The sequence below is a fragment of the Oncorhynchus mykiss genome, chromosome 8 (assembly GCF_013265735.2).
Source record: "Oncorhynchus mykiss isolate Arlee chromosome 8, USDA_OmykA_1.1, whole genome shotgun sequence".
Classification (NCBI taxonomy): Eukaryota; Metazoa; Chordata; class Actinopteri; order Salmoniformes; family Salmonidae; genus Oncorhynchus; species Oncorhynchus mykiss.
Genome location: NC_048572.1, coordinates 75,638,929 through 75,665,788, shown reverse-complemented (window position 1 = coordinate 75,665,788; position 26,860 = coordinate 75,638,929). Strand labels below are relative to the sequence as shown.

General features: G+C 40.7%; 1 protein-coding gene, 1 long non-coding RNA gene and 1 other non-coding gene across 4 annotated transcripts; 1 reads left to right on the top strand and 2 right to left on the bottom strand.

The window, feature by feature from the left end:
- The first annotated feature begins 4,169 nt into the window (after window positions 1-4,169).
- LOC110530633 lies at window positions 4,170-8,374 on the top strand. The gene is made up of 2 exons (XR_002474562.2): window positions 4,170-4,360; window positions 7,539-8,374. It is a non-coding gene; the product is annotated as an uncharacterized LOC110530633 (long non-coding RNA).
- trnae-cuc lies at window positions 4,269-4,340 on the bottom strand. Its single transcript has one exon. It is a non-coding gene; the product is annotated as a tRNA-Glu (tRNA).
- A 12,120-nt stretch (window positions 8,375-20,494) lies between the features above and the next one.
- On the bottom strand, window positions 20,495-24,535 carry LOC110530631 (ciliogenesis associated TTC17 interacting protein). Of its 2 annotated transcripts, none has more exons than XM_021613844.2 (10): window positions 24,404-24,535; window positions 24,116-24,214; window positions 23,804-23,989; window positions 23,617-23,672; window positions 23,277-23,363; window positions 22,969-23,136; window positions 22,659-22,783; window positions 22,277-22,353; window positions 21,814-21,902; window positions 20,495-21,494 (listed from the first exon to the last, which is right to left on the bottom strand). In XM_021613844.2, the coding sequence occupies exons 2-10, from the start codon at window positions 24,192-24,194 to the stop codon at window positions 21,306-21,308; spliced, it is 1,056 nt and encodes a 351-aa protein (XP_021469519.2). In that variant the 5' UTR covers window positions 24,195-24,214; window positions 24,404-24,535; the 3' UTR covers window positions 20,495-21,305. The 2 variants fall into 2 exon arrangements, with proteins under 2 accessions (XP_021469519.2, XP_021469520.2); XM_021613845.2 differs by having other exon boundaries at window positions 22,659-22,780.
- Window positions 24,536-26,860: the final 2,325 nt, after the last annotated feature.

Below are 26,860 nucleotides of genomic sequence, written 5' to 3'. Positions count from 1 at the left end.
GAAAAAGTGGGACACTTTTTGCATTTCTTTCATCTGTATCCTCAACAGACATCCAATATACATTGCATTCTGAAAGTATTCAGACCCTTTATCCACATGTTACGTTACAGCCTTGTTCCACAACTGATTAAATATAACCTTTTTTCGCAGCAATCTACACATAATACCCCACACTTGACAAAGCGAAACAGGTTTTTAGACATTTTTGCAAATGTAATAAAAATTTAAAACAGAAAGACCTTATTTACATAAATCACAGACAGAACACCCCCACACCATAAGAATCTGATTTAAATTTAAAAAATGTCACTACATGATTCCATGTGTGTTATTTCATAGTTTTGATGTCCTCACTATCATTCTACAATGTAGAAAATAGTCAAAGAAAGAAAAACCCTTGAATGAGTAGGTGTTCTAAAACTTTTGACCAGTAGTGTATATCAGGTACCACAGTTGACAGTGCATGTCAGAATAAAAACCAAGCCATGAGGTCGAAGGAATTGTCCGTAGAACTCCGAGACAGGATTGTCTCGAGTCACAGATCTGGGGAAGGGTACCAAAAAATGTCTGCAGCATTAAAGGTCCCAAAGAATGCATTGGCCTCCATCATTCTTAAATGGAAGAGGTTTGGAACCACCATGACTCTTCCTAGAGCTGGCCGCCTGGCCAAACTGAGCAAATCGGGGGAGAAGGGCCTTTGTCAGGGAGGTGACCAAGAGTTTGCCAAAAGGCACCTAAAGGACTCTCAGACCATGAGAAACAAGATTCTCTGGTCTGATGAAACCAAGATTGAACTATTTGGCTTGAATGCCAAGCATCACGTCTGGAGGAAACCTGGCACCAACCCTATGGTGAAGCATGGTGGTGGCAGCATCGTGCTGTGGGGATGTTTTTCAATAGCAGGGACAGGGAGACTAGTCAGGATCGAGGCAAAGATGAACGGACAAAGTACAGAGAGATCCTTGATGAAAACCTGCTCCAGAGCGCTCTGGACCTCAGACTGGGGCGAAGGTTCACCTCCAAAAGGGCTACGACCCTAAGCACACAGCCAAGACAATGCAGGAGTGGCTTCAGGACAAGTGTCTGAATGTCCTTGAGTGGCTCAGCCAGAGTCCAGACTTGAACCCGATCAAACATCTCTGGAGAGATCTGGAAATAGCTGTGCAGCAACGCTCCCCATTATCCAACCTGACAGAGCTTGAGAGGATCTGCAGAGAGGAATGGGAGAAACTCCCAAATACAAGTGTGCCAAGGATGTAGCGTCACACCCAAGAAGACTTGAGGCTGTAATCGCTGCCAAAGGTGCTTCCACAAAGTGCTGAGTAACGGGTCTGAATACTTATGTAAATGTAATTTCAGTTTTTTTATTTTTATACATTTGCAAACATTTATATTAACCTGTTTTTGCTTTGTCATTATGGGGTATTGTGTGTAGATTGATGAGGGGGGGGACAATTTAAGCAATTTTAGAATAAGGCGGAAATGTGGAAAAATGTGGAAAAAGTCAAAGGGTCTGAATACTTTCCGAATGCACTTTATTAGTCCAACACATGATACATTTTTCTGAAATACTCAGATGTTTCCTAATCACACAAAATGTAATTTAATTGTCATTGGGGTACAATTAAGCCGGTAATAATGGTGTCCCAGTCTACCAAATGCGAATTGAAAATATGTTGTTGCCTCATTGTATACAAATGGGTGTGTCATGCAGATTGTAATATATCAACATTAAATGTTTTTGTTGTGTGATTAGGAAACATCTTGAGGAGTTCAGAAATGTATCATGTGTTGGCCTAATATGTTGGATAGATGTTGACAGAGTTTACAGATGACATAAATGCAGAAAGTGTCCCACTAATTTGGTTTGTCTCCATAGGCGAACCCTTTTTGATGCTAGAATTAATATTATCTCCTGTATATACTTTACCTAAGGACCCTCTATGAATGGTTGTGCCTAGAATCAGCTATGAAGAGTTCTACCAATAACCATTTTATCATGGTTATTTTAGTTCAACTACAAAGACTACCTCAATGATCTAAACTAGAACAACCAACTCAGTAACGGGTCCAATAAGTAATTAGTGCATTTAATAACAGATTGGTTTAGTTTAAAAAATACATGTTATTTATCTTTGTGTAGCATAAAATGTATCAACCAATCAATGTACATGCAAAAACAGATATTAAAACAATTCTAAAAATCCCCCTGCAGTAGAGCATGCTGGGAAATACTGTATGATACACAGTTGAAGTCGGAAGTTTACATACACTTAGGTTGGAGTCATTAAAAATTGTTTTTCAACCACTCCACATATTTCTTGTTAACAAACTATAGTTTTGGCAAGTCGGTTAGGACATCTACTTTTTGCATGACACAAGTAATTTTTCCAACAATTATTTACAGACAGACTATTTCAATTATAATTCACCTCATCGCAATTCCAGTGGGTCAAAAGTTTACATACACTAAGTTGACTGTGCCTTTAAACAACTTGAAAAAATCCAGAAAAATTATGTCATGGCTTTAGAAGCTTCTGATATGCTAATTGACATAATTTGAGTCAATTGGGGGTGTACCTGTGGATGTATTTCAAGGCCGACCTTCAAACTCAGTGCCTCTTTGCTTGACATCATGGGAAAATCAAAAGAAATCAACCAAGAGCTCAGAATTTTTTTTTGAGACCTCCACAAGTCTTGTTCATCCTTGGGAGCAATTTCCAAACGCCTGAAGGTACCATGTTCATCTGTACAAACAATAGTATGCAAGAATAAACACCATTGGACTATGAGGCTGTCATACTGCTTCTAGAGATGAACGTACTTTGGTGCGAAAAGTGCAAATCAATCCCAGAACAACAGCAAAGGACCTTGTGAAGATGCTGGAGGAAACAGGTACAAAAGTATCTATATCCACAGTAAAACGAATCATATATCGACATAACCTGAAAGGCCGCTCAGCAAGGAAGAAGCCACTGCTCCAAAACCGCCATAAAAAAAGCCAGACTATGGTTTGCAACTGCACATGGGGACAAAGATCGTACTTTTTGAAGAAATGTTCCCTGGTCTGATGAAACAAAAATAGAACTGTTTGGTCATAATGACCATCGTTATGTTTGGAGGAAAAGGGGGAGGCTTGCAAGCCGAAGAACACCATCCCAACCGTGAAGCACAGGGGTGGCAGCATCATGTTGTGGGGGTGCTTTGCTGCAGGAGGGACTGGTGTACTTCACAAAATAGATGGCATCATGAAAGTGAAAATTATGTGGATATATTGAAGCAACATCTCAAGACATCAGTCAGGAAGTTGAAGCTTGGTCGCAAATGGGTCTTCCAAATAGACAATGACCCCAAGCATACTTCCAAAGTTGTGGCAAAATGGCTTAAGGACAACAAAGTCATGGTATTGGAGTGACCATCACAAAGCTCTGACCTCAATCCCATAGAAAATGTGTGGGCAGAACTGCAAAAGCGTGTGCAAGCAAGGAGGCCTACAAACCTGACTCAGTTACACCAGCTCTGTCAGGAGGAATGGCCCACAATTCACCCAACTTATTATGGGAAGCTTGTGGAAGGCTACCCAAAACATTTGACCCAAGTTAAACAATTTAAAGGCAATGCTACCAAGTACTAATTGAGTGTATGTAAACTTCTGACCCGCTGGGAATGTGATGAAAGAAATTAAAGCTGAAATAAATCATTCTCTCTACTACTATTCTGACATTTCACGTTCTTAAAATAAAGTGGTGAACCTAACTGACCTAAGGCAGGGAATTGTTACTAGGATTAAATGTCAGGAATTGTGAAAAACTGAGTTTAAATTTATTTGGCTAAGGTGTGTGTGTAAACTTCTGACTTCAACTCTATGGTTCTATGTAGCAGCCCTCTTGTCTTCTAAAGAACCCTTCTTGCTTTCCAAAGAATCATCAAATAACCCTTTCTTCCAAAAACAGTTCTTAGGATGTTGAAGGTTCTAGGTAGAACCCTGTTCTTCTGCAATTAACCATTTTTTTCTAAGCGTAAACCCTATGCCAATAACCATTTTATCATGGTTATTTTAGTTCAACTACAAAGACTACCTCCTTGCTGAAAAATACTGAAAAAAATATTTGTAAAAAAGGGGTGTAACCAAACCTTCTAAACATATCCATCAGCTTTCCCCAACGTTGAGGAATGCAAGCCTACGTGTTGTTTAATTATTACATGCAGGCAAATATTGTACTTTTGATTGAGTGCGCAGGCTAGTGGATAAAATAGAAAAAAATATGTTCCCTGACCGGGAATCGAACCCGGGCCGCGGCGGTGAGAGCGCCGAATCCTAACCACTAGACCACCAGGGAATCTATACATGCAATCTACAGTACGTATTTTGTTGCTCATCAATTCTATGTCAAATTCTAAGGAGCTATAAAATATTTGGCTTTTGCGATGGGGACAGGAGCGCGCGGCGACCACTGAATTGTATAATCGACCCAGTCAGCGAGCTTTTAGTAAGTCGTTCTTCGCTATTACGTCGTCACCGTAAAGATTACTTGTTGACTTCCGCAAACCTCATTTGTGTCAATTTTCGTAAATAGCTAACGTTATCTATCTAGGCTGCTACCCATGCTTGCACGCTCTAACGTTACTTAATACTGTACGTTTTACACTAACGTTAGCTATCTAAACGTGTTATTATTGTTCATTTTGTTATGTTAGCTACATAGCTTACTAGATAGTCTTCATTGTTGAACTGTGGATTTGAGGAAAGCTTGTTACATTGTTACCAAACAGACCTAGCTATGTGTTGCCTTCTCTTTGTGACATTATATTCGAGAGGTCATAATGAAGTGTGGGGCGAAAATCCCCTGGAGGGAGTCTGAATAATTGCAAATGGCGTCCCATAGACTAGAATGTAGTGTCTTAGAATCTCAATCGTCCTCAAATAGGCTATATATAACTTGTATTAGTCATTGCCTTTGGAACTTGTCCCATTCTTGGTATTTTTTTAAACGTCGATGGAACAGGGCAGGTTTTATTCATGCAGTTATGAAGTGCGCATACGACTAAGGTTAACCCAACTGGCCGGCTGATGGCGCTATTATGCCACCTACTACGGAGTCCATGGAATGCAATGGCATAGCTCAAACTTCATCTGACAGTTCTACTACGGAAAAGCCAGAGACAGCGAGACACCTTGACAAGACCCCTACCTCAGAAGTCTACATCCATGCAGCCTGAATGGATGATGTTTTATACTGAACAAAAATATGTACAAAATATGCAACAATTTCAAAGATTTTGCTGAGTTACAGTTCATATAAGGAAATCAGTCAATTGAAATAAATTAATTAGGCCCTAATCTATGAATTTCACATGACTGGGCAGGAGCGCAGCCATTGGTGGGCCTGGGACGGCGTAGGCCCACCCACTTGGGAGCCAGGCCCACCCAATGGGAATGAGTTGTTCCCCACAAGAGGCTTTATTGCAGACAGAAATACTCCTCAGCACCCCATCCCCCCCTTCCCTCAGACGAGGTGAAGAAGCCGGATGTGGAGGTCCTGGGGTGGCGTGGTTACACGTGGTCTGCGGTTGTGAGGCCCTGTTGGACGTACTGCCAAATTCTCTAAAACGATGTTGGAGGTGGCTTATGGTAGAGAAATTAACATTTTATTTTCTGGCAACAGCTCTGGTGGATATTCCTGCAGTCATCATGACAATTGCACTCTACCTCAAAACTTGAGACATCTGTGACATTGTATTGTATGACAAATCTGCACATTCTAGAGTGGCCTTTTATTGTCCCCAGCACAAGGGGCACCTGTGTAATGATCATGCTGTTTAATCAGCTTCTTGCCTATGCCGTTCTGTATATCTTTATGTACATATTCTTTATCCCTTTACACTTGTGTATATAAGGTAGTTGTTTTGGAATTGTTAGGTTAAATTACTCGTTGGTTATTACTGCATTGTCGGAACTAGAAGCACAAGCATTTCGCTACACTCACATTAACATCTGCTAACCATGTGTATGTGACAAATAAAATTTGATTTGATTTGATATGCAAAACCTGTCAAGTGGATTGATTATCTTGACAAAGGCTAAGATGCTCACAAACAGGGACGTAAACAAATGTGTGCACAACATTTGAGAGAAATAAGATTTTGTGCATATGGAACATTTCTGAGATTGTTTAATTCAGCTCATGAAACGTGGGACCAACACTTTACATGTTGCGTTTATATTTTTGTTCAGTGTATGTACGAACCGGTATGACACGAGCGTATAGCCGGCTGCATAGACTCCAGTTGGAAGCAGACAGAGGAAGAGACAAAGCGAGAAGGATAACTGGGCCCAAAATCTTGTCTTCTCCAGCAGGTGGCTTTTTTTTTATTTTTTCACTCACCAAGCGAGGACTTTTGTATGGAGGTCGATGAGTGTCTAATTTGGTTAACAAAAAAAATGTATGGCTTATTTGCTACGTGTGGCTTATTTGACTGAATATATGTTTCGTAATGATTAGGTTGTTAAGAGTGTACTGATATAAGTAGGACACGTGACATCACTGCAACAGAAAGAAAAAAAAACTTTATTTCGGAGTTGTGCCTGGTCGTCACTATTTACCACAGCCACAAAGTCCTAAACCCTGCCTATTTCTAAATAGTATATTCTTAAAATGTGATTTTAAACCTAACCACACTGCTAACATTATGCCTAACCTTAACTTTAAATGAAGACCAAAAAGCACATTTTTGTTTTCATGATTTTTTACGATGTAGCCAATTTTTACTGTACGTGGTTGTACGAAGTCAATCACACTTCTGTGAAATCAAACTGTCCACTTAGGAAGCAACACTGATTGACAATAAATTTCACATGCTGTTGTGCAAATGGAATAGACAACAGGTGGAAATTATAGGCATTTAGCAAGACACCCCCAATAAAGGAGTGGTTCTGCAGGTGGGGAACACAGACCACTTCTCAGTTCCTATGCTTTCTGGCTGATGTTTTGGTCACTTTTGAATGCTGGTGGTGCTTTCACTCTAGTGGTAGCATGAGACAGAGTCTACAACCCACACAACTGGCTCAGGTAGTGCATCTCATCCAGGATGGCACATCAATGCGAGATGTGGCAAGAAGGTTTGCTGTGTCTGTCAGCGTAGTGTCCAGAGCATGGAGGCGCTACCAGGAGACAGGCCAGTACATCAGGAGACGTAGAGGAGGCCGTAGGAAGGCAACAACCCAGCAGCAGGACCGCTACCTCCGCCTTTGTGCAAGGAGGAGCACTGCCAGAGCCCTGCAAAATGACCTCCAGCAGGCCACAAATGTGCATGTGTCTGCTCAAACGGTCAGAAACAGACTCCATGAGGGTGGTATGAGGGCCCGACGTCCACAGGTGGGGTTGTGCTTACAGGTTTTAATAGTTTGTAGGAGCGCGCGTGTCTTTGGTAATATGACAAGGGGCGCTCTTTGAAAATGGGGCCATCTTAAAAATGTCTGTGGAATGGTTGTGTTGACTTATATTATGTTGTGTGTGTTTGTCCTCTGTTCTCCTCAGAGGGAAAGACATCCATGCGATCATCACCCTGGTCAATGCTGAAGTGAGAAAGATGGACGGCAAACTTCCTGTTAAGGATAACGATGGGAAACGTATTGGCTATGAGAAGGTTAAGAAATCACCAGATTCCAGAAACACCCTGACCAAGACGCTCATCTTTCCTGCTAAGACCACTTATACTTCATAATGAACTTTTGATTTGTTAATGAAACCCTTCATCTGTCAACCATCCATATGCTAATTCTACTTTCAGATGAAGGTTGTGATATGATAGGGTGCTTCCACACAGGCTGTGAATAGGCCTAATCATATGACGCTAGCTACATTCCAATGGTGATATTCTAATTTTATCACTTTTAAAATGATGAGACAGGAACCACCATTACTGTTGGTGTCTTTATTTACCAGTTTGCTATATTTACATGTATGTGATTTTTGATATAGTTTAGTTTCATGTAACGTATATAAGGCAGCTGGGAAGATGTGCCATTTTCTTTATTGACACAGAATATCACCAGGGATATACCAAAAGTGCAGTGACATTGCTGCAGCTTAATCAACACAACTAGGCTATATTTACTTTCACCAAAATAGCAATGTATTTGAAATGTGAAGATAGAACACTGAATCATCATGTTATGTAATTAAGTGGAGTTTCATAGCAAGAATAACATTTTATTGGTATCTCAACCCATAGTTTCAAGCTTACTTTATTCCATGATTTGATGTTATCCCATCTACTTATAACAGAATGTTTTACCATAATGTTACCTGCCTTTCCTGTCACATTTAAATATTTTATACATTTAGAAATAAAGGTTTATATTTTACCAACAGTTGGATTGCAGAAGCATTTTATATCATATTCCTGTTTAAGTTGAAAAAAATGTGAAACATATAAATGGAAAAGATATACACATATTTTACTGACCTCCTCGGTTTGGAATAGTATTGATGTAGACAAAGTAAAACAAATTGTGTTTTTCGTAATTAATGGATATGACACAGTCTACAGAGAGAGGAATAAAAATACTGCATATAGGATTTGCTTTGAACATAATTTGACTAATATCTTCTGTGGGCTCGCTGGCGGTTACTGCAATTTCTAAAATACTTTCACCGAGGTAAAGACAGTTTCAGGTTGGATATTCGCCTGTAGTTTTCCTTACGTCCACCAACAGCAGTTAGGAACCGTCAACATAGTGACAAATCACATTTCAATAGCTCTTTAACCATTACTCCTAACACTTTCAAAACTGGTTGTAGCTAACCCGATGGCATAGACACACATTGCACACCCTTTAGTTAAGTCAATTTTCATCCCACATGATTTTACATTCATTTTTCAAAATGTAGAATTTCAATAGCTCCTTGGTCATGTGACCTGACTCCAAACAAGGTTCAGTATGTCCACTGACTACCCTTCTATATTGCACACCCTTTAGTTTGTCCATTTTCATCTCACATGGTTTTACATAATTTTTTCAAAATGTAGATTTTCAATAGTGTGACCTACTGACCTCAAACAAGTTCAGAATGTCCACTGTCTATACCTTCATATCGCACACTCTGATGTTTGTCTACTTTCATTTCATGCTATTAGACTTAAATCTGTAAGCTTTGCAGGCCTTCATTTTACATGGCTGTCAATAAAAAAAAATGTTAAGTCAACAAATGTTCCATCCTCGCAATAACTATCTTTCACATGGACACTGAAAATGTGGGATGGATCAAGGACAGGAGAGGTGTTTGAACAGAGGTGCTTAAAGGAAGGCACACAGGTAGGCCTCATGAAAAACAATGTTTCATATGCTCTTTTTAATCACAGTAATAGGCAGTGATTTGTCAGTCACAGTGAGCTTGATAACGTGAAATAATCCTTTTCATAGCATCACTTTCATATACTGTACATTAAGACAAATCCTTCTACGTTGAGTATTAGAACGCAGTTTACATAACCTGATAATGTCTTGATATTTGAGTGCATTCACAACAAGCCACCTGCAGACAACTTACAAAATGCAATATTACATTCGAGGATTCGTTTTTCTGATGAAAATAGTTATTTGATGCATGGCCTACTATTTCTCATAAGAAACTAGCTCCCTGGTATACAGAAAATACCCGAGCTTTGAAGCAAGCTTCCAGAAAATTGGAACGGAAATGGCGCCACACCAAACTGGAAGTGTTCCGACTAGCTTGGAAAGACAGTACCGTGCAGTATCGAAGAGCCCTCACTGCTGCTCGATCATCCTATTTTTCCAACTTAATTGAGGAAAATAAGAACAATCAGAAATTTATTTTTGATAATGTCGCAAAGCTAAGTAAAATGCAACATTCCCCAAGTGAGGATGGCTTTCACTTTAGCAGTAATAAATTCATGAACTTCTTTGAGGAAAAGATCATGATCATTAGAAAGCAAATTACGGACTCCTCTTTAAATCTACGTATTCCTTCAAAGCTCAGTTGTTCTGAGTCTGCACAACTCTGCCAGGACCTAGGATCAAGAGAGACACTCAAGTGTTTTAGTACTATATCTCTTGACACAATGATGAAAATAATCATGGCCTCTAAACCTTCAAGCTGCATACTGGACGCTATTCCAACTAAACTACTGAAAGAGCTGCTTCCTGTGCTTGGCCCTCCTATGTTGAACATAATAAACGGCTCTGTATCCACCGGATGTGTACCAAACTCACTAAAAGTGGCAGTAATAAAGCCTCTCTTGAAAAAGCCAAACGTTGACCCAGAAAATATAAAAAACTATCGGCCTATATCAAATCTTCCATTCCTCTCAATTAAAAAAAAAAAAGCTGTTGCGCGGCAACTCACTGCCTTCCTGAAGACAAAAAATGTACACGAAATGCTTCAGTCTGGTTTTAGACCCCATCATAGCACTGAGACTGCACTTGTGAAGGTGGTAAATTACCTTTTAATGGCATCAGACCGAGGCTCTGCATCTGTCCTCATGCTCCTAGACCTTAGTGCTGCTTTTGATACCATCGATCACCACATTCTTTTGGAGAGATTGGAAACCCAAATTGGTCTACACGGACAAGTTCTGGCCTGGTTTAGGTCTTATCTGTCGGAAAGATATCAGTTTGTCTCTGTGAATGGTTTGTCCTCTGACAAATCAACTGTAAATTTCGGTGTTCCTCAAGGTTCCGTTTTAGGACCACTATTGTTTTCACTATATATTTTACCTCTTGGGGATGTCATTCAAAAACATAATGTTAACTTTCACTGCTATGCGGATGACACACAGCTGTACATTTCAATGAAATATGGTGAAGCCCCAAAATTGCCCTCGCTAGAAGCCTGTGTTTCAGGCATAAGGAAGTGGATGGCTGCAAACTTTCTACTTTTAAACTCGGACAAAACAGAGATGCTTGTCCCAAGAAACAAAGATATCTTCTGTTGAATCTGACAATTAATCTTGATGGTTGTACAGTCGTCTCAAATAAAACTGTGAATGACCTCGGCGTTACTCTGGACCCTGATCTCTCTTTTGACGAACATATCAAGACTGTTTCAAGGACAGCTTTTTGCCATCTACATAACATTGCAAAAATCTGAAACTTTCTGTCCAAAAATTAATCCATGCTTTTGTTACTTCCAGGTTAGACTACTGCAATGCTCTACTTTCTGGCTACCCGGATAAAGCACTAAATAAACTTCAGTTAGTGCTAAATACAGCTGCTAGAATCCTGACTAGAACCAAAACATTTGATCATATTACTCCAGCGCTAGCCTCCCTACACTGGCTTCCTGTTAAGGCAAGGGCTGATTTCAAGGTTTTACTTCTAAGCTACAAAGCATAACATGGGCTTGCCTACGTATCTCTCTGATTTGGTCCTGCCGTACCTACCTACACGTACGCTACGGTCACCAGAAGCAGGCCTCCTAATTGTCCCTAGAATTTCTAAGCAAACAGCTGGAGGCAGGGTTTTCTCCTATAGAGCTCAATTTTTATGGAATGGTCTGCCTACCCATGTGAGAGACGCAGACTCGGTCTCAACCTTTAAGTCTTTACTGAAGACTCATCTCTTCAGTGGGTCATATGATTGAGTGTAGTCTGGCCCAGGAGTGTGAAGGTGAACGGAAAGGCTCTGGAGCAACGAACCGCCCTTGCTGTCTCTGCCTGGCCGGTTCCCCTCTTTCCACTGGGATTCTCTGCCTCTAACCCTATTACAGGGGCTGAGTCACTGGCTTACTGGTGCTCTTTCATGCCGTCCTTGTCTGGGTTGGCGCCCCCCCTTGGGTTGTGCCGTAGCGGAGATCTTTGTGGGCTATACTCGGCCTTGTCTCAGGATGGTAAGTTGGTGGTTGAAGATATCCCTCTAGTGGTGTGGGGGCTGTGCTTTGGCAAAGTGGGTGGGGTTATATCCTTCCTGTTTGGCCCTGTACGGGGATATCATCGGATGGGGCCACAGTGTCTCCTGACCCCTCCCATCTCAGCCTCCAGTATTTATGCTGCAGTAGTTTATGTCTCGGGGGGCTAGGGTCAGTTTGTTATATCTGGAGTACTTCTCCTGTCTTACCCGGTGTCCTTTCTTTCTCTCTCTTGGAGGACCTGAGCCCTAGGACCATGCCTCAGGACTACCTGGCATGATGACTCCTTGCTGTTCCCAGTCCAACTGGCCGTGCTGCTGCTCCAGTTTCAACTGTTCTGCCTGCGGCTATGGAACCCTGACCTGTTCACCGGACGTGCTACCTGTCCCAGACCTGCTGTTTTCAAATCTCTAGAGACAGCAGGAGTGGTAGAGATACTCTTAATGATCGGCTATGAAAAGCCAACTGACATTTACTCCTGAGGGGCTGACTTGCTGCACCCTCGACAACTACTGTGATTATTATTATTTGACCATGCTGGTCATTTATGAACATTTGAACATCTTGGCCATGTTCTGTTATAATCTCCACACGGCACAGCCAGAAGAGGCCACCCCTCATAGCCTGGTTCCTCTCTAGGTTTCTTCCTAGGTTTTGGCCTTTCTAGGGAGTTTTTCCTAGCCATCGTGCTTCTACACCTGCATTGCTTGCTGTTTGGGGTTTTGGGCTGGGTTTCTGTACAGCACTTTGAGATATCAGCTGATGTACGAAGGGCTATATAAATACATTTGATTTGATTTGATATTTCTAACTGGGAAAATAAATTCCTATGTCTTTTGTGAGTAAAATACTTTTTCCAAAATTGATTTATGTAAATTTTTGTGAATAGGTATGAGGGTTGTGATATGGGTCATTTAATAGTAAAATAATTTAAGGCATCAATACATTTCTATATTGCTTCCCCAGTATCTACATGAACCATCAGGCCAAGTGTTTTTGGTTGACCCTGCTGGACAGAAAGAGAAGGAGGAATCGGAACACGCTGCATTCAAATTCAGGTCCTAGTTATTCCATTGTACTGGATCAAATACATATTAGCATTTTACATACATTCATAAGTGTAAAACTTTTTTATGACATACTGTGAAATACTCTCTTGGCTGCTGGCTCTGTCACTTTCAGACATGTGCAGAGCAGACTTGAACCTCTGTAAAGAGAGAGTAATTGTCATGAGAATTTTCAATCACAATGATAATAACTAACAATCAATAGCTTTGACCAATCCCGAGGTCTGTAAAACCATGGGTTTAATAATAATTAGGCAAAGACTCAGCTTATGCAAAAGGTTAGTACAGTTAATTCACGAGAACGTTCTAAAATCAAAAATGCACAGTCTTTATGACACACACAAACAAGTTCAAATCTTAAGCTACGCCTTGCTCAGACAGTCAGTGTTTTTCCACTACACAGATAAATTGTTTCCTTAATCTGCAACATGTTTCATAATGTTTCTGCAAGCCTAACATTTTCTCCCCTCCACAGGTGGGGACAGAATGTCCTGTAAGGAACACAGTAGTACAACTTGTCTGTCGATAGCTCCTCTTATCATTTGTTTCCCACTTGCACCCTGCTTCCATATTAAAAAGGAACTAAAGGTCCTTGTTCTAATTCTGACTAAAACTACACACATCATCAGATTATAGTTTTATGATTCTAATACATTTCATACAATTATATGGTTTCAGAGTGAAATATTTTAAACATTACCATTAAGCATATAATTCCCTTATCAATCCACCCTTAATGACTAAATAATGCACACCGATACATCCACCGTCATATGGAATCAAAAATGTTACATAAAATCAAACAAAACCAATACATGTATTTACATCAGATACTTATCATCGACTGCTCTAGGCCTATATCCAATTATAACTCTTCTTTTTAGGATTTTTATTACAATCTTCATTAAAGGAACAGTCTGTCGAAACATTGAAGATAGTCTCATCTAACATTGGCTCCTTGTGGTTAAAAGAAACGGAGCCATCTCCTAGGCCTGGAGGCCTGTATTTGTCATCCCACTGGTTGGAGCTCGGAATCGGTCTATATCTCACCATCTGTTGGTCATCGATCTCTCTAGAGTTCTGGTGATCAAACCTCTCACACATGGGACCAAACAGCATCCACACAACACCAACACACTCATACATGTGAAAGCAGCCCAAAATACAGTACTTACAATATTTTTCCATTTCCCAAACATGCTATCGAACCACCCTGTCAGGGAAGTATCCACCCCAGAGTTCTCTGCTAACTCATGAGCTAATGTGGTCAAACCTGCCAGGGCCTTGGTCACTGATCCGCCTGGAGCTGTTTTATTAAAACGTATATAAACGTACAGCAATGAACCCCAATCATTCTACATACCCCGCCCTTTTCTGCCAATTAACATATCGAGAGTCAGTCTATTTTACCAGGTCATGAGGGAGGTGGCGGATAATTGGTCAGAGAACCACTTTACTGCATCCCCAGTATTATTCACAAATCTCTGTTGATTATAATAGATGTCATTAATCCAATCCACATTTTTATTTATTGTCAACCACCAAAATAATGTAGTAGTAAAGCCTTCACCTATTTGATTCATAGCTTTGTATTCATCTGGAACTTCCATGGGGATGCCAATAGCATCCATCTAGACAAAGCTACTCCCATCCTGGTCAAAACTCCTCCTGTGCCTACTTCATAGCCTCCTATAACTGGCCTCTGATGACTAAGCCTGAGTAAATCACCTTCTCCTGTAATTCACCTGTTGGACACAACATCTTGGACATACGGGTTTGGTTAACAAACAGTCTTCTCATGTGTTCTGCTAGTATATCTTCAACTTCTATGTCTACCTGTTCTTATCCCTAACTCTGGCATTCTATTTGTTCTACCTGATTATCTAAAATGTCATCCATTATTTACAGAAATAGATCCTAGTAAACCAACTCTAGGGATAATATCTTGACCTAATATTTTAGCTACCATAATCGTGTCCGCCAAGTAAGTTGGGAACGCTTCTACCCATTTAATATACTTATCTATTATTGTTAAACACACCTTCTTTCCCTCACTTCCGAATAGTTCAATGAAGTCCTTTTCCAAATGATGGAGTTGATATTCTACCATTTTTTTAAAAAAGTAGTTATTCTCTAGGCCATTAAGTGTTTCCTAACCTGCTCTACCATCCTTAGTGTTTCCTAACCTGCTCTACCATCCTTCCTCCCTGTTGGCACATGGCTTTGCCCATGTGTCAATATTTCTGCATATCTAAACAATGACTTAGTTAAGATTAGTAAATTATTCTTATGTCTGACATTATCTTGTAGGATCGCCCCTTTCATTTTCCACATGTCCAATTCTTCCTGGGGCGTTCGTTCTTGGCTATCCTGTAACAATTCTCTGTCAAGTGTCTTATCTTCTTTAAGATTTATCTGTGCTGCTTTGTATGGTTTTAAATGCATGTGTGGTGTCTATGTAAATAGTAACCTTTCTCTCCTTTCTTATTTCGCAGGCTCTAGTCAATGCTACTTTTTCGGCCTGTTGTGCAGAATCATTTCTGGGCAATGGTTCAGTGTCTAACACCTTAGTTCCTGAAACCAACTAAGCTTTCATTCCCCTTTTAGCTAGGGTAACTACTTTCAACACAATCATCATATCTCTTCCTAGTGAATTTACTAACCATCCACTTAAAATAAAAACCAAAATACCTGCCTCCCCTCCTAACTTTTCACATTTTTAAAACCGATGGAGCTAACAGTCTCTCCATGAATTAATATCCTAAAGCTAAGCAAACCAAATTCTCTTCCCCTGTAACGGTTGTCTTCCTCCTAGTAGGAAGGATCAGATTAGGAAGGATCAAAAGATAAAACAAAGTTTCAAATAACATAATCAGATCGAAATCACTACTCTAAAACCCTCCACAAAGAAAGATTATTGTACCCTTGTGGCCATAGGAAGAGAGACTTAAGGAAGTCTACCCTTATTCAAAGGCTATGCCCTTTTCTTATTGGTTCAAATTACAAATATGTCAAAGAACTATAAACTCCATCATAATGATCACTTACACAAATTACCTTAAAATCAGTATCACAAATGACCTTAAATTCATTATCCAAATGGCCCTCCCATAAGGCTGATCAGACCACAAAGGAAAGCCATGATAGAGGTCAAAAGTCATGCCACCCCTTCAAAGAAGTGTTTCTTACTATATTAGACAAAAAAAAAATTTAAAGTCTAACATTTTCAACATGTTGTATCCCAGGTTCCCAGAACACTCCCTGATCAAAAGAATTCACGTGCTTAATTAAAACTCAGAAAATAAAACTTCTAAAATTCCACGTGTGTGTGTACCCCTTTAAGATATCGTGGCTCTAGGAAAAAGGGAAATCTCCTCAAACCCAAGGGCAACCCCTAGGTTAAAAAAAAAAAAAAAACATTTCCCGGCCTTTTCAATTTGGTAGAAATATGCCTCTATCTCACTCCAAAGAGAGACAATGAAGCACTCCTTTTCCCAGAAAAAACCCACAACCACTTGGTCAGCATTTCATTATACTACACCGATTCAGAAACACAAACGTTGACTACAAACAAAACCTAATAATAATGATAATTCTATTGTACTCCCTCCAATCATTAGTTTTAAACTTCCTCAATGGTTATATGTACTTAATTGAACATGCGCTACCCTTGGATAAAATACTGTACTTCAAATCTATGAAATTCCCCTAATTAACATATTACTTGACTGATTTTGCCCAAGCCTGCTTTACAACATTAAAACCCATTCAGTCTGTCTGCAAACAATCTCACAAAGTGCTTGATAGGAAGCCCCATAGCCATCTTCACTGTTACATTCTCAAACAGTTTGAGCTCCTGAATTGGAAAAATCGTATGCAATACACTGATGCTCAGTACTTTTGTTAAACAGAAAACCCAAACCTTATGGCAGCAGATCCACAAGGTCTGCTATGAGAGATGACTGTATAGTTCCCTTAAGGAAAAGCACCTTCAGTCAATCTGCTTTTGTTCTATGTAATGGAAACAGATTATAATGTTAGAATACATTAACTTCCTGCTCAAATTCACTGGTGTTACCTAAACAATAAAACAAAAAAAAACAATAATCAGAAACTATCACGAATCGTAAAAGTTTTAACTATTCAGACCTGAATCCCTTACAGCCAAATATAGCCCAGCGAGCACGACTAACTCACCTATTCTTTCCAGTAGGTGAAAATATAACCCCTACTCAAACAACGTTCTGCCTTACCTCTATCGTAATAGTAAAACCAAACTTCTCAACTTTCTCTTCTCTTTCAACTTCACACTTATGAAATGTCCAAGACTTTAAAAGTAACATGTAAATCACCAAATTTATAAAATACATCAGTCAATTCATAAGAATAACAAAACACATTTCAGTGGGCACAACTCTATCGCAATTACCTCTCCGCTATTATTTAGAATTCATTAGATTTAGGTAACTGTTTCTTCTATGATTCAGTAATTTAAATACGACTCCATTCTCAATATGTATTTTCCGCAGATCATTCATGCAACAGACACAGTCTTGCATTGAAATCGCCTCGCTATTATTTAGAATGAATTAGTCTTTCAATTGAACCTAAACAAGCTATTAAAACATTCTGTTTATATCTTAACCAAACACTAACAACCGTATCTTTCCAGGCAAAACATACCAATAGTTGAATTACAATCAGAAACACAGATTTGAGTAAATTGGTGTATAGGCTGGGAAACAAACACAGGTCTCCCATGTGGTAGGTGAGAATTATACCACTGGACCACCAAAGCTATTGAAATGATGGAGACTCCTCACAAATAACCCAATTTATAATTGTCTATGGTCATAAAATCAGGCACATAATACCGAGACAATTCCCAGGAAATAGCCCTAATTTAAAGGTCCAAGCATTTCATCAGACCAGAGGACATTTCTCCAAAAAGTACGATCTTTGTCCCCATGTGCAGTTGCAAACCATAGTCTGGCTTTTTTATGGCAGTGGCTTCTTCCTTGCTGAGTGGCCTTTCAGGTTATGTTGATATGGGACTCGTTTTTACTGTGGATATAGATACTTTTGTACCTGTTTCCTCCAGTATCCTCACAGGGTCCTTTGCTGTTGTTCTGGGATTGATTTGCACTTTTCGCACCAAAGTACGTTCATCTCTAGGAGACAGAACAGGTCTCCTTCCTGAGCGGTATGACGGCTGCGTGGTCCCATGGTGTTTACACTTGTGTACTATTGTTTGTACAGATGGACGTGGTACCTTCAGGCATTTGGAAATTGCTCCCAAGGATGAACCAGACATATCGAGGTCTACAATTTTCTTTCTGAGGTCTTGGCTGATTTCTATTTATTTTCCCATGATATTAAAGAGGCACTGAGTTTGAAGGTTGGCCTTGAAATAAATCCACAGGTACACCTCCAATTGACTCAATTAACTCATGTCTGTCAGAGCAGAGAGAGGGAGCGAGATCATAGAAAGTGAATGTCATTCTAGTTCTGTGAGAGATACAGGCACACTTCTCTCTCTCACCACAGCAATGGCCATGCATTGGTCTATAGGCGCTACAATGTTGCGCAAACCATAAACCCGGGCTGGCCCAACTCTAATCAATTCTTAATGTAGAATATCAGGCATGTTTTCCCATTAACCTTTTAGAGGGCTGGATAATTACAGAGGAGGCTATTTGAATTAACTCTGATTGCAATGTAAAGAATTCTAATAAAAGAAAACTGTGAGAGAAAAAAGGTCATGCCAAGAAAGGTACTGGATCCTGGCAAATGGGTTCCGGAACGAAACAGTCCAAAACAGAGGTGCCAGATCCTGTTCCGGCAGGTTCCGTCTCAAATTAAGCACTGGCTGTAGGACTATGACAAGTGGGTACCCTCTTCTGCATGACAGGACGATAAACCTGCACAGTCCACAGATTATATATATTTTTTACTTTTACTTTCTTTTAGTTAGTAAAGGCAGATATCTAGTTTAGCCTACTCAAACACCCGGTTCAAACAGAGAGGGATGCTATGCTACCTAGCTAGCTATGGCTATCCAACACTGCAACTCTTCCAAGTCAAGGTAAGCTTTTGGTTTTATTAATTTATTGCCACCTGGGCCCGCCGGTGTGACTGCTAAACTTCTTATTAACTGTACACTGTACTGCATGATTGTAGCGGATGTACTAACGCGTTAGTTGTAGTAGCTATGTTGACTTGAAGTTAGCTTAGCTTATATGGTGACAACAATGTCATGTATGTAGCGGTTACAATGTGAATTATCCAACAATCAAAGGGATCATGATGTTTATATGTGGCTGTTATGAAAGTGAACTGTGTTTGTGTATGATCAGGGGTGTATTCAGTCCGCCGATTCTGTTGAAAAACTTTTCTTAAACGGAAGCAAACGGAACAAAATGGGGAAAACATACCTGAATTTGTCCAACAGAAACTTGTTTGCAGCTGTTGGACTAATGATTACACCATAGTTCAGCTAGATGCAGGCAAGATTGTGCAAAGCGGTATTGAATGTGTCAATGTCTGTCACCTTGATTACTTACATTTCTTTCGACCTAGGTTGTAAACTTTCATTCATAGGCTAGGTTGTAGCAACTTCATGATGGGTATGGGGAACATTTGAGTATTATGTAGTAGCTCAAACCTATCCTTGACTGACTGTCATCCAATATGCTGCAATATAAATAAGGCCATGCTCATTAAAAAAAATATCGTCCTCCTTCATCTTAAACTGCACCAACCGCCACTTTGTCAGAGAAACAAAGCAGCAACATTTCATGTTGACATAAGCAACAGACACCGCACCGGGAAAGCGCAGACTTGGAAAGTACGGTGTCTGTGAGATATTTATATAATGACGAAATACTCGTTTCCGCACTAAAAATGTGAGTCGTTGTCCCAAAGGCGGTAAGGCAGGCGGCAAATTTAGGCCCAAAATAAACCTCTAAAAACGCATTGGGATTATTTTGAACATATCTTGTCGAGTGAAACCTCTCGCTTCGCCTCTTCCTCTCTGTCTGTACTTTTAGTGACAAACATCGTAATTCGCAAAGAATGTTTACAGCATGTTTAATCAAATATACGTGTCATTCAACAGTAATACAGCCGTTGACTGTTGTCGTGAGAAGCGACATAAAATAACGTTTTAAAAGAGCGGACAAAACTCTCCTTGGTTCGACTTCTACAAATGTACTAACCACCACGTAGTCAGTAGATGAGACACTGACAGAACATACTTAATAAGAATAAGAATAAGAAAACCGCGGAGCCTATTCACACAACTGCCGCAATATACCGTATGTAGGCTATATATTTTGGGGGGCGAAATATCGCTGCCACCGCACTCCTTGGACGGGCTGTCCTGTTTTCTTTCGGTTTGAAGATTGGAGTATCAGTATGTCATTATAATGCGCGCTCATTAGTTCTACAGTAACATGACGCATTGAAAAAACTACTCTCAAATTGTCAAGTCATCTCTCTTCCGGGTACAGAGAATATAGGGCCTTTTTATATTAAATGTAATTAACCCAACGCACATTTTGCTTAAATAAAACATTACGCTTTATTGAAATTTAAAATGACAACACACACACAGCTGAAAATGAGCTCCTGGAATTCCTTATCTATGTCCCAATAATTTAGTGCTCCCTTTCCTCATCTTATTTCCTTCATAACCACTGCTCTGCCTTATTGCAAAAACCACCAATAAATAGTTCAGTTGTCCCTCAAGAGATGAAAGACGGAGGGCCTCCCAGCGGTCTAAGGCTTTGCATTGCAGTGCTAGCTGTGTCACTACAGATCCTGGTTCGATTCCTGGCTGCGACCGGGAGACCCGTGAAGATGTGCACAATCGCGTCACCATCACGCTTTAGTGACTCCTGTGGCGGGTCGGGCGCATGTATGTTGACACGGTCGCCAGGTGTACATGGTTTCCTCCGACACATTGGTGCGGCTGGCTTCCAGGTTAAGCGGGCATTGTGTCAAGAAGCAGTACGGCTTTGCGGGGTTGTGTTTCGGAGGACACATGGCTCTCGACATTCGCCTCTCCCGAGTCTGTACAGGTGTTGCAGTGATGGGACAAGACTGTAACTACCAATTGGGGAGAAAAAGGGGCAAAAAAATGAAAAAAAGATGAAAGACAGAACCTATTAAAGAGAACTGGGCTGAATCTCAAAAGAGGCTTCTTCTCTTCATTCCCTTTCCTCCATCTGAACTGACATAAAATAATTGGACAAGTTAATTCCAATCTCTAGTAGGCACGGCAAGCCTACATCACAGTGCTTTCACCTATCCCATACGTGTCTCAGATCAGTGGAGAGGAAGCTATTTATACTGTTGAGACGCATCCTCAGGGTGAGGAGGTGTTGAAGGTGCTCCCCGGAGGTTGGAGGGAGGCAAATGGGGAGAAGTATTCGCGGGCAAACACAAATACGTCGCTCGGTTTCCTTAGTAACAAAAACTGCAGGAAGTCAGCCATCATAGTGCGGAGCTCCGGGTGCTGCCGCAGGTACGAGGCATGCTCCGCCTTCAACTCCTCCTGTAACACACACACACGTCAGGTCATGTTGGAAACTTAGGGGTCAGTGGTTTAAGAATAAGGGGCTTGGGCAGTGTTTCCCTAGCTCAGTCCTGGTGACCCCAAGGGGTGCATATTTTGGTTTTTGCCCTAGCACTACACAGCTGATTCAAATAATCAAAGCCTGGTGCTGAGTTAATTATTTGAATCAGCTGTGTAGTGTTACGGGAAAAAACTAAATGTGCACCCCTTGGGGTCCCCAGGACCGAGTCTGGGAAACGCTGGGCTAGGGTGAGAGTAGGGGTGAGGGATAGGGGGTAGGAAAATACTAATATGTCACCTTTCTGTCCAGGAACATGGAGTGCATCTGCATGTCCTCCTCCCAGACCAGAGACCTCTTCTCAAACACAGGCTTATCATCTCTCACCTCTGAGACACAACACAGATACACAAACACATGTAAATAGGGGAACAATGATTTCTTGCACAAAATATTCAATTTTGACAAAATGCAATTATTAAAAAGTCATGTATCTGAATGTCTGTTAATGTCTCATTGCCTTGTCACATAAATGATGTCCTGAATTTTTTTTTTTTTTTTAAATCGCCTTGGTTTTATGTTATTTAATTTTTTCATTGTATTCACAGGAATGTCCCTGTATTGATGTGTACTGTTGTTATTATTGTTGCAATAAATAAAAAAAAGTTGCAATTTAAATATAAAAATAATTATATTTAAATAGGGGAACACTCCTAATACTGTGTTGGTATGTGTGCATATGTGTGTTTTGGTGTTTATGTACCTGTGTGTGTTTGGAGCGGGAGTAGCAAGAGCCTCATGGTCACAGGAGAGCCCACCTGCACTCGGCTAGCCAGATGCCTAAACAGGTGCAGGATATGACATCACACAAGTAGAAAGTGATGAGAGAGGCGGTCAGAGACGGAAGAGGAAGCGACACAACCCACTCCCTCTTTTTTTGTGTTTCAATGGAAGTCAATGAACTAAGTAGACCAGACCCAGCTGCTATCACATTGGAGTCTATGGGAGAGCCACTCCCCTAAGTAGACAGGAACTGACAATTATTTTCAATAGTAAATGGCCTGAGTGAACTATTTTCATTTATCCACCATCTTTGGGGTGGTGCCCTGTATCTCGTTGGTCTGGTGGAAGTGATGTCATCTTACCCGTCAGACAGGAAGTAGCAGTGCCACATGGCTGGGATGTCCTCCACCGAGTTGACCGTCCTCTCCACCCCAAACACCTCCACCACCTCCTCTCCCGCCGTCTGCTGCCTGCACCCCAGCTCCTTCTGACCACAAATATACCACTCATTAACCAAAAACTGTGGTCATTACGAGGTCGAATCAAAAAAAAATGAGAACACAAAAAAAAGTTATAGTACTGTAAACAAACTCATGCACACTTTCCAAAAAGAAGACACTCATTTCTACTGTATAAGTAGGCTCACACACACACATTCACGGACACACTCACATATGTGGAGGTGGATATGTGTGTGTCCTGGTCGAAGGAGAGGAAGGTCATGTTTTCCGGGACGTTCTTCCTCAGAGCGAATACCCTCAGCAGCAGCAGGTTAGAGCCCTCGGACACTAACCCCTTCACAGAGGACAGAGGGTACGACAAGGTCTGCCTCCTAATCTCCTACACACACCCACCCACACACACACACAACAGGTTAGAAATATCAGATAGAAATCCTTCTCAAAAAGCACAATGGAAAACACACACTCTGCCCTCCTACCTCACATATACATTCACCTCCTCCCCCTTTTCTCTCTCACCTCTCCCACAGTGGTGATTTTGTTCACCACCAGCTGTCCATCATGCTGGACCATGTGACACTTCCTGTCCAATCGGTGGTCCTGAAGCTGAGAGCAGAGAATTAGCCTATGTGGAGTCGCCAGAAAATGCTAACGTCTGGTTTTCAGGGATACTGTATTGTTTTCCATTAAAAACTGAAGTGTGAACTCTGCTCAGGCTGATTCCTACGCCTGCCACGTTAGGTTAGCAGAGAATTGGTGGGAATGTTATATTGTAGAGTTTTATATTTTAGTCTCATAAGGTTTTGTAAAATGGTCTTGATGGGTCTAGCCTGTGTAGACCGGTTTCAGGCAGTTTTACCTTGACGTACTCGTGGTGGTTTTGCTCCAGGGTCTCCAGGTTCAAAGAAAGGTAGGCTGATTGGAAATAGAGACAGAGATAGTAATCACAGACTGAGAAAGACCAACACTCACACCATCCCCATCTCACACTTTCCCACCCCTCTGTGTCCTGCCTCCCTTTCCCTATCTCCTCCCTCCTGTCTTACCAGTGATGGCTGTACCACAGGGAGTGTTGTCAATAGCTCCATGGCTGTGTGCATGCAGCAGCAGGCAAGGCTGCTCCCTGCAAATGGTCCTCTCCACAGTCACCTTAAACTCTCCCAGCTCTCTGCCCCCCTCGGACACTGTCACCAGAGAGTCTTCAAACAGACACCGCTGCATCTCCGCAGCCCCTAAACACACACATTCACACACACACACACACACACTGAAAACAAGCTACAGCTATAGCAGGGCTACGATGAAAGAGGAACTTGAGAGTGCAGGTGCCAACACTCAGCTAGCTCTACTTAACTCACGTATGCTGGACAGAAAGGCGATGGCCTCGCTAGAGGCTTTTAACTCCACGGCTTCCTCCGTCGTAGCAGTCTCTTCCATATCAGACTTTCAGTTTGGAGCTTCAGATACACGAAATAATTAATATGGGCAGTTTGCCAAAGCAGCTTACTGCAACAGCATTAACAACAACACCACAGACTAGAGTTGGCAAACTAATACTGAGCTTTCTGGCTGAAGTTCATGTGATTGCAAATCATTCTATAAAGAACATGTTGATAGAATCATTCAGTGAGCTCGCATGTTGTTACCTTATTTAGCTAGAAGTCTGGCAGAAGGTTAGACCAATCTTTTTTTTTCGCTGTTGCCGTCTGTCTGTCTGTCTGTCTCAAGAGCATAAAAAAAACTCACAATATGGGTTGTCATGGCAACAACACCTGACAGTCGAAGAACCATAAAGATCTTGTAAACGCGCAGAAATGGTTCTTGCGTAGGGATGACCAGGGATGTTCTCTTGACAAGTGCGTGAATTGGAAAATGTTAATGTCCTGTTAAGCATTCAACCAAAAGTAATTTTTGGTGTCAGGGAAAATGTATGAAGTAAAAAGTTCATTATTTTCTTTAGGAATGTAGTAGAGTAAAATTTGTCAAAAATATTAATATTAAAGTTAAGTACAGCTACCCCAAAAAACAACTAAAATTGGACTTTAAAGCATTTTTAATGACTTCACAATACTGGTTTTGATGAATAAACAAGTTGTGGGTGTGTCGAACGTGCTCCATGGCTAAATATGTGGTTGCTTCAAGTTGTGTATTTACGGTATTTTATGTATTGCCTTGGAATCAAACTATTAGTTATAGTTTGTTAAACAGCTTACAGAAACAAAATAACATCTTTGTTAAATATGTTAACTTGAACCTGTTTGCAGTCCACATTATTCTAAGTAATTGCATGGCTTCAATGTGGAAATGTTGAAGTTAACTGACTTGCCTTGTTAAAAATAAAGGTTAAATAAAATAAAAAATATATACATAGCGTTCGCACTGATATAACGTTAGTGGCTAGGCCTACTGTAAATTGCATTATGGCTGATCATGGACATGCCAAATGTTGTCAATAAGCAATATTAAATTCATTATTGATAAAGCCTAAAAAAAGAGCGAATAATTCTAATCAAATTCTAAACAAAACGTGCCACTGACGTTCTCACCATAAAACCAGGACAATTAATCATTCAATTTTTTTATACGAAAAACAAGCAATCTGTTCGTTTTTTTTCAACAACAGTAAATACATATAAAATGTAATGATATCATAAAATCGCCAGCAAAAAAAGACTACGCATTGCTGTTGAACCAGCCTTCGCTATAGTATACCTAAGGTCAGGGTAGCCTACGAAATGAGGCGACACATGTTTAAAAAAAACAGGTCTTCACTCCCAGAGTACCTGGGGCCCTGGTCTGAGACCCTGGTCGTGCTGTCGTTAGGACTGCAGCTGCAGCTGGCGTTCTACCTTGTCCCTGAACCCTGCTGGTCAAGTTCACCCAGGTAGTCACTTGTGCTAGGTACTTTGTCACTGTTGATCAGGGCTGTGCTGATTCGTGTGAGACAATAGTCTACCTTGTCCCTGAACCCTGCTGGTCAAGTTCACCTAGGTAGTCACTGTGCTAGGTACTTTGTCACTGTTGATCAGGGCTGTGCTGATTCATGTGAGACAATAGTCATGTATTTGCAACAAGAACAGTGAGTGTTGTGTTGGGTACCACCATTTGCAAAATATCCTTATTTTGCAAATGTGAACGTTTAGCTGATCTGGAGTGGACTACATTTGTATTCGCTAGGATGACTAAGATCCATCATTATCAATGACTACCACCTAATGACTACCACCCACACCCAATCTACCACCACGAACACTCCTCCTCAATCTATTGTACATGGAACAACAACGTGTTCTATGTATTTATGATTAATATTAAATTTTGTCAATAACAGCTTCTACACATAATAGGAACATGCTTGACTGAAAAAATCTTTAAACATTTCTTCAGACTTAATGGAGGTTACAGGGGTGATGCTGTTTCCCATCAGATTTCATAATATGCAAATATGTCAAAGTTATCAATTAGGAAGATGGTGCTGTTCAGAATGACACGTTTAGGACTGTTGAGGTCACAGGAGTTTGGTGGTACCTTCATTTGGGAGGACAGGCTCATGGTAATGGCTAGAGCGGTATAGTTGGAATGGTATCAAATACATCAAACACGTGGTTTCCTTGTGTTTGATGCCATCCCATTCGCTCCGTTCCAGCGATTATTATGAGGCATCCTCCCCTCAGCAGCCTTCACTGGTTGATGTTCACAGGACTCTCCTAATGCTATATTGAACGAGCACCATGGATGAAGAGAGGAAAACAGACAGCCTCTCTTTACCACACCTTCACCAAGTCATCCAATGTTTGCATCATGAATAATTGTTGCATCTTCTAAAATAAATATAGAAACATTCTGAGACATATTTAACACAGATTCAACCACAAAGACCAGGGAGGTTTTCCAATGCCTCGCAAAGAAGGGCACCTATTGGTAGACAGTTAAAAATAAAAATGGAAGACACTGAATATCCCTTTGATTATGGTGAAGTTATTAATTACACTTTGTATCATTACACCCAGTCACTACAAATATACAGGCGTGCTTCCTAACTCAGTTGCCGGAGAGGAAGGAAACCGCTCACGGATTTCACAATGGGGCCAATGGTGACTTTA

Bases quoted from the DNA above. Each gene is read 5' to 3' on its own strand.
- LOC110530631 (XM_021613844.2), bottom strand. From the start codon at position 24,194: ATGGAAGAGACTGCTACGACGGAGGAAGCCGTGGAGTTAAAAGCCTCT. The intron at 23,364-23,616 runs GTAAAACTGCCT...CTCTGCTCTCAG, and splicing joins ACCACCACGAGTACGTCAAG to CTTCAGGACCACCGATTGGA. The intron at 22,784-22,968 runs GTGAGTGTGTCC...ATTTGTGGTCAG, and splicing joins ACATATCCACCTCCACATAT to AAGGAGCTGGGGTGCAGGCA.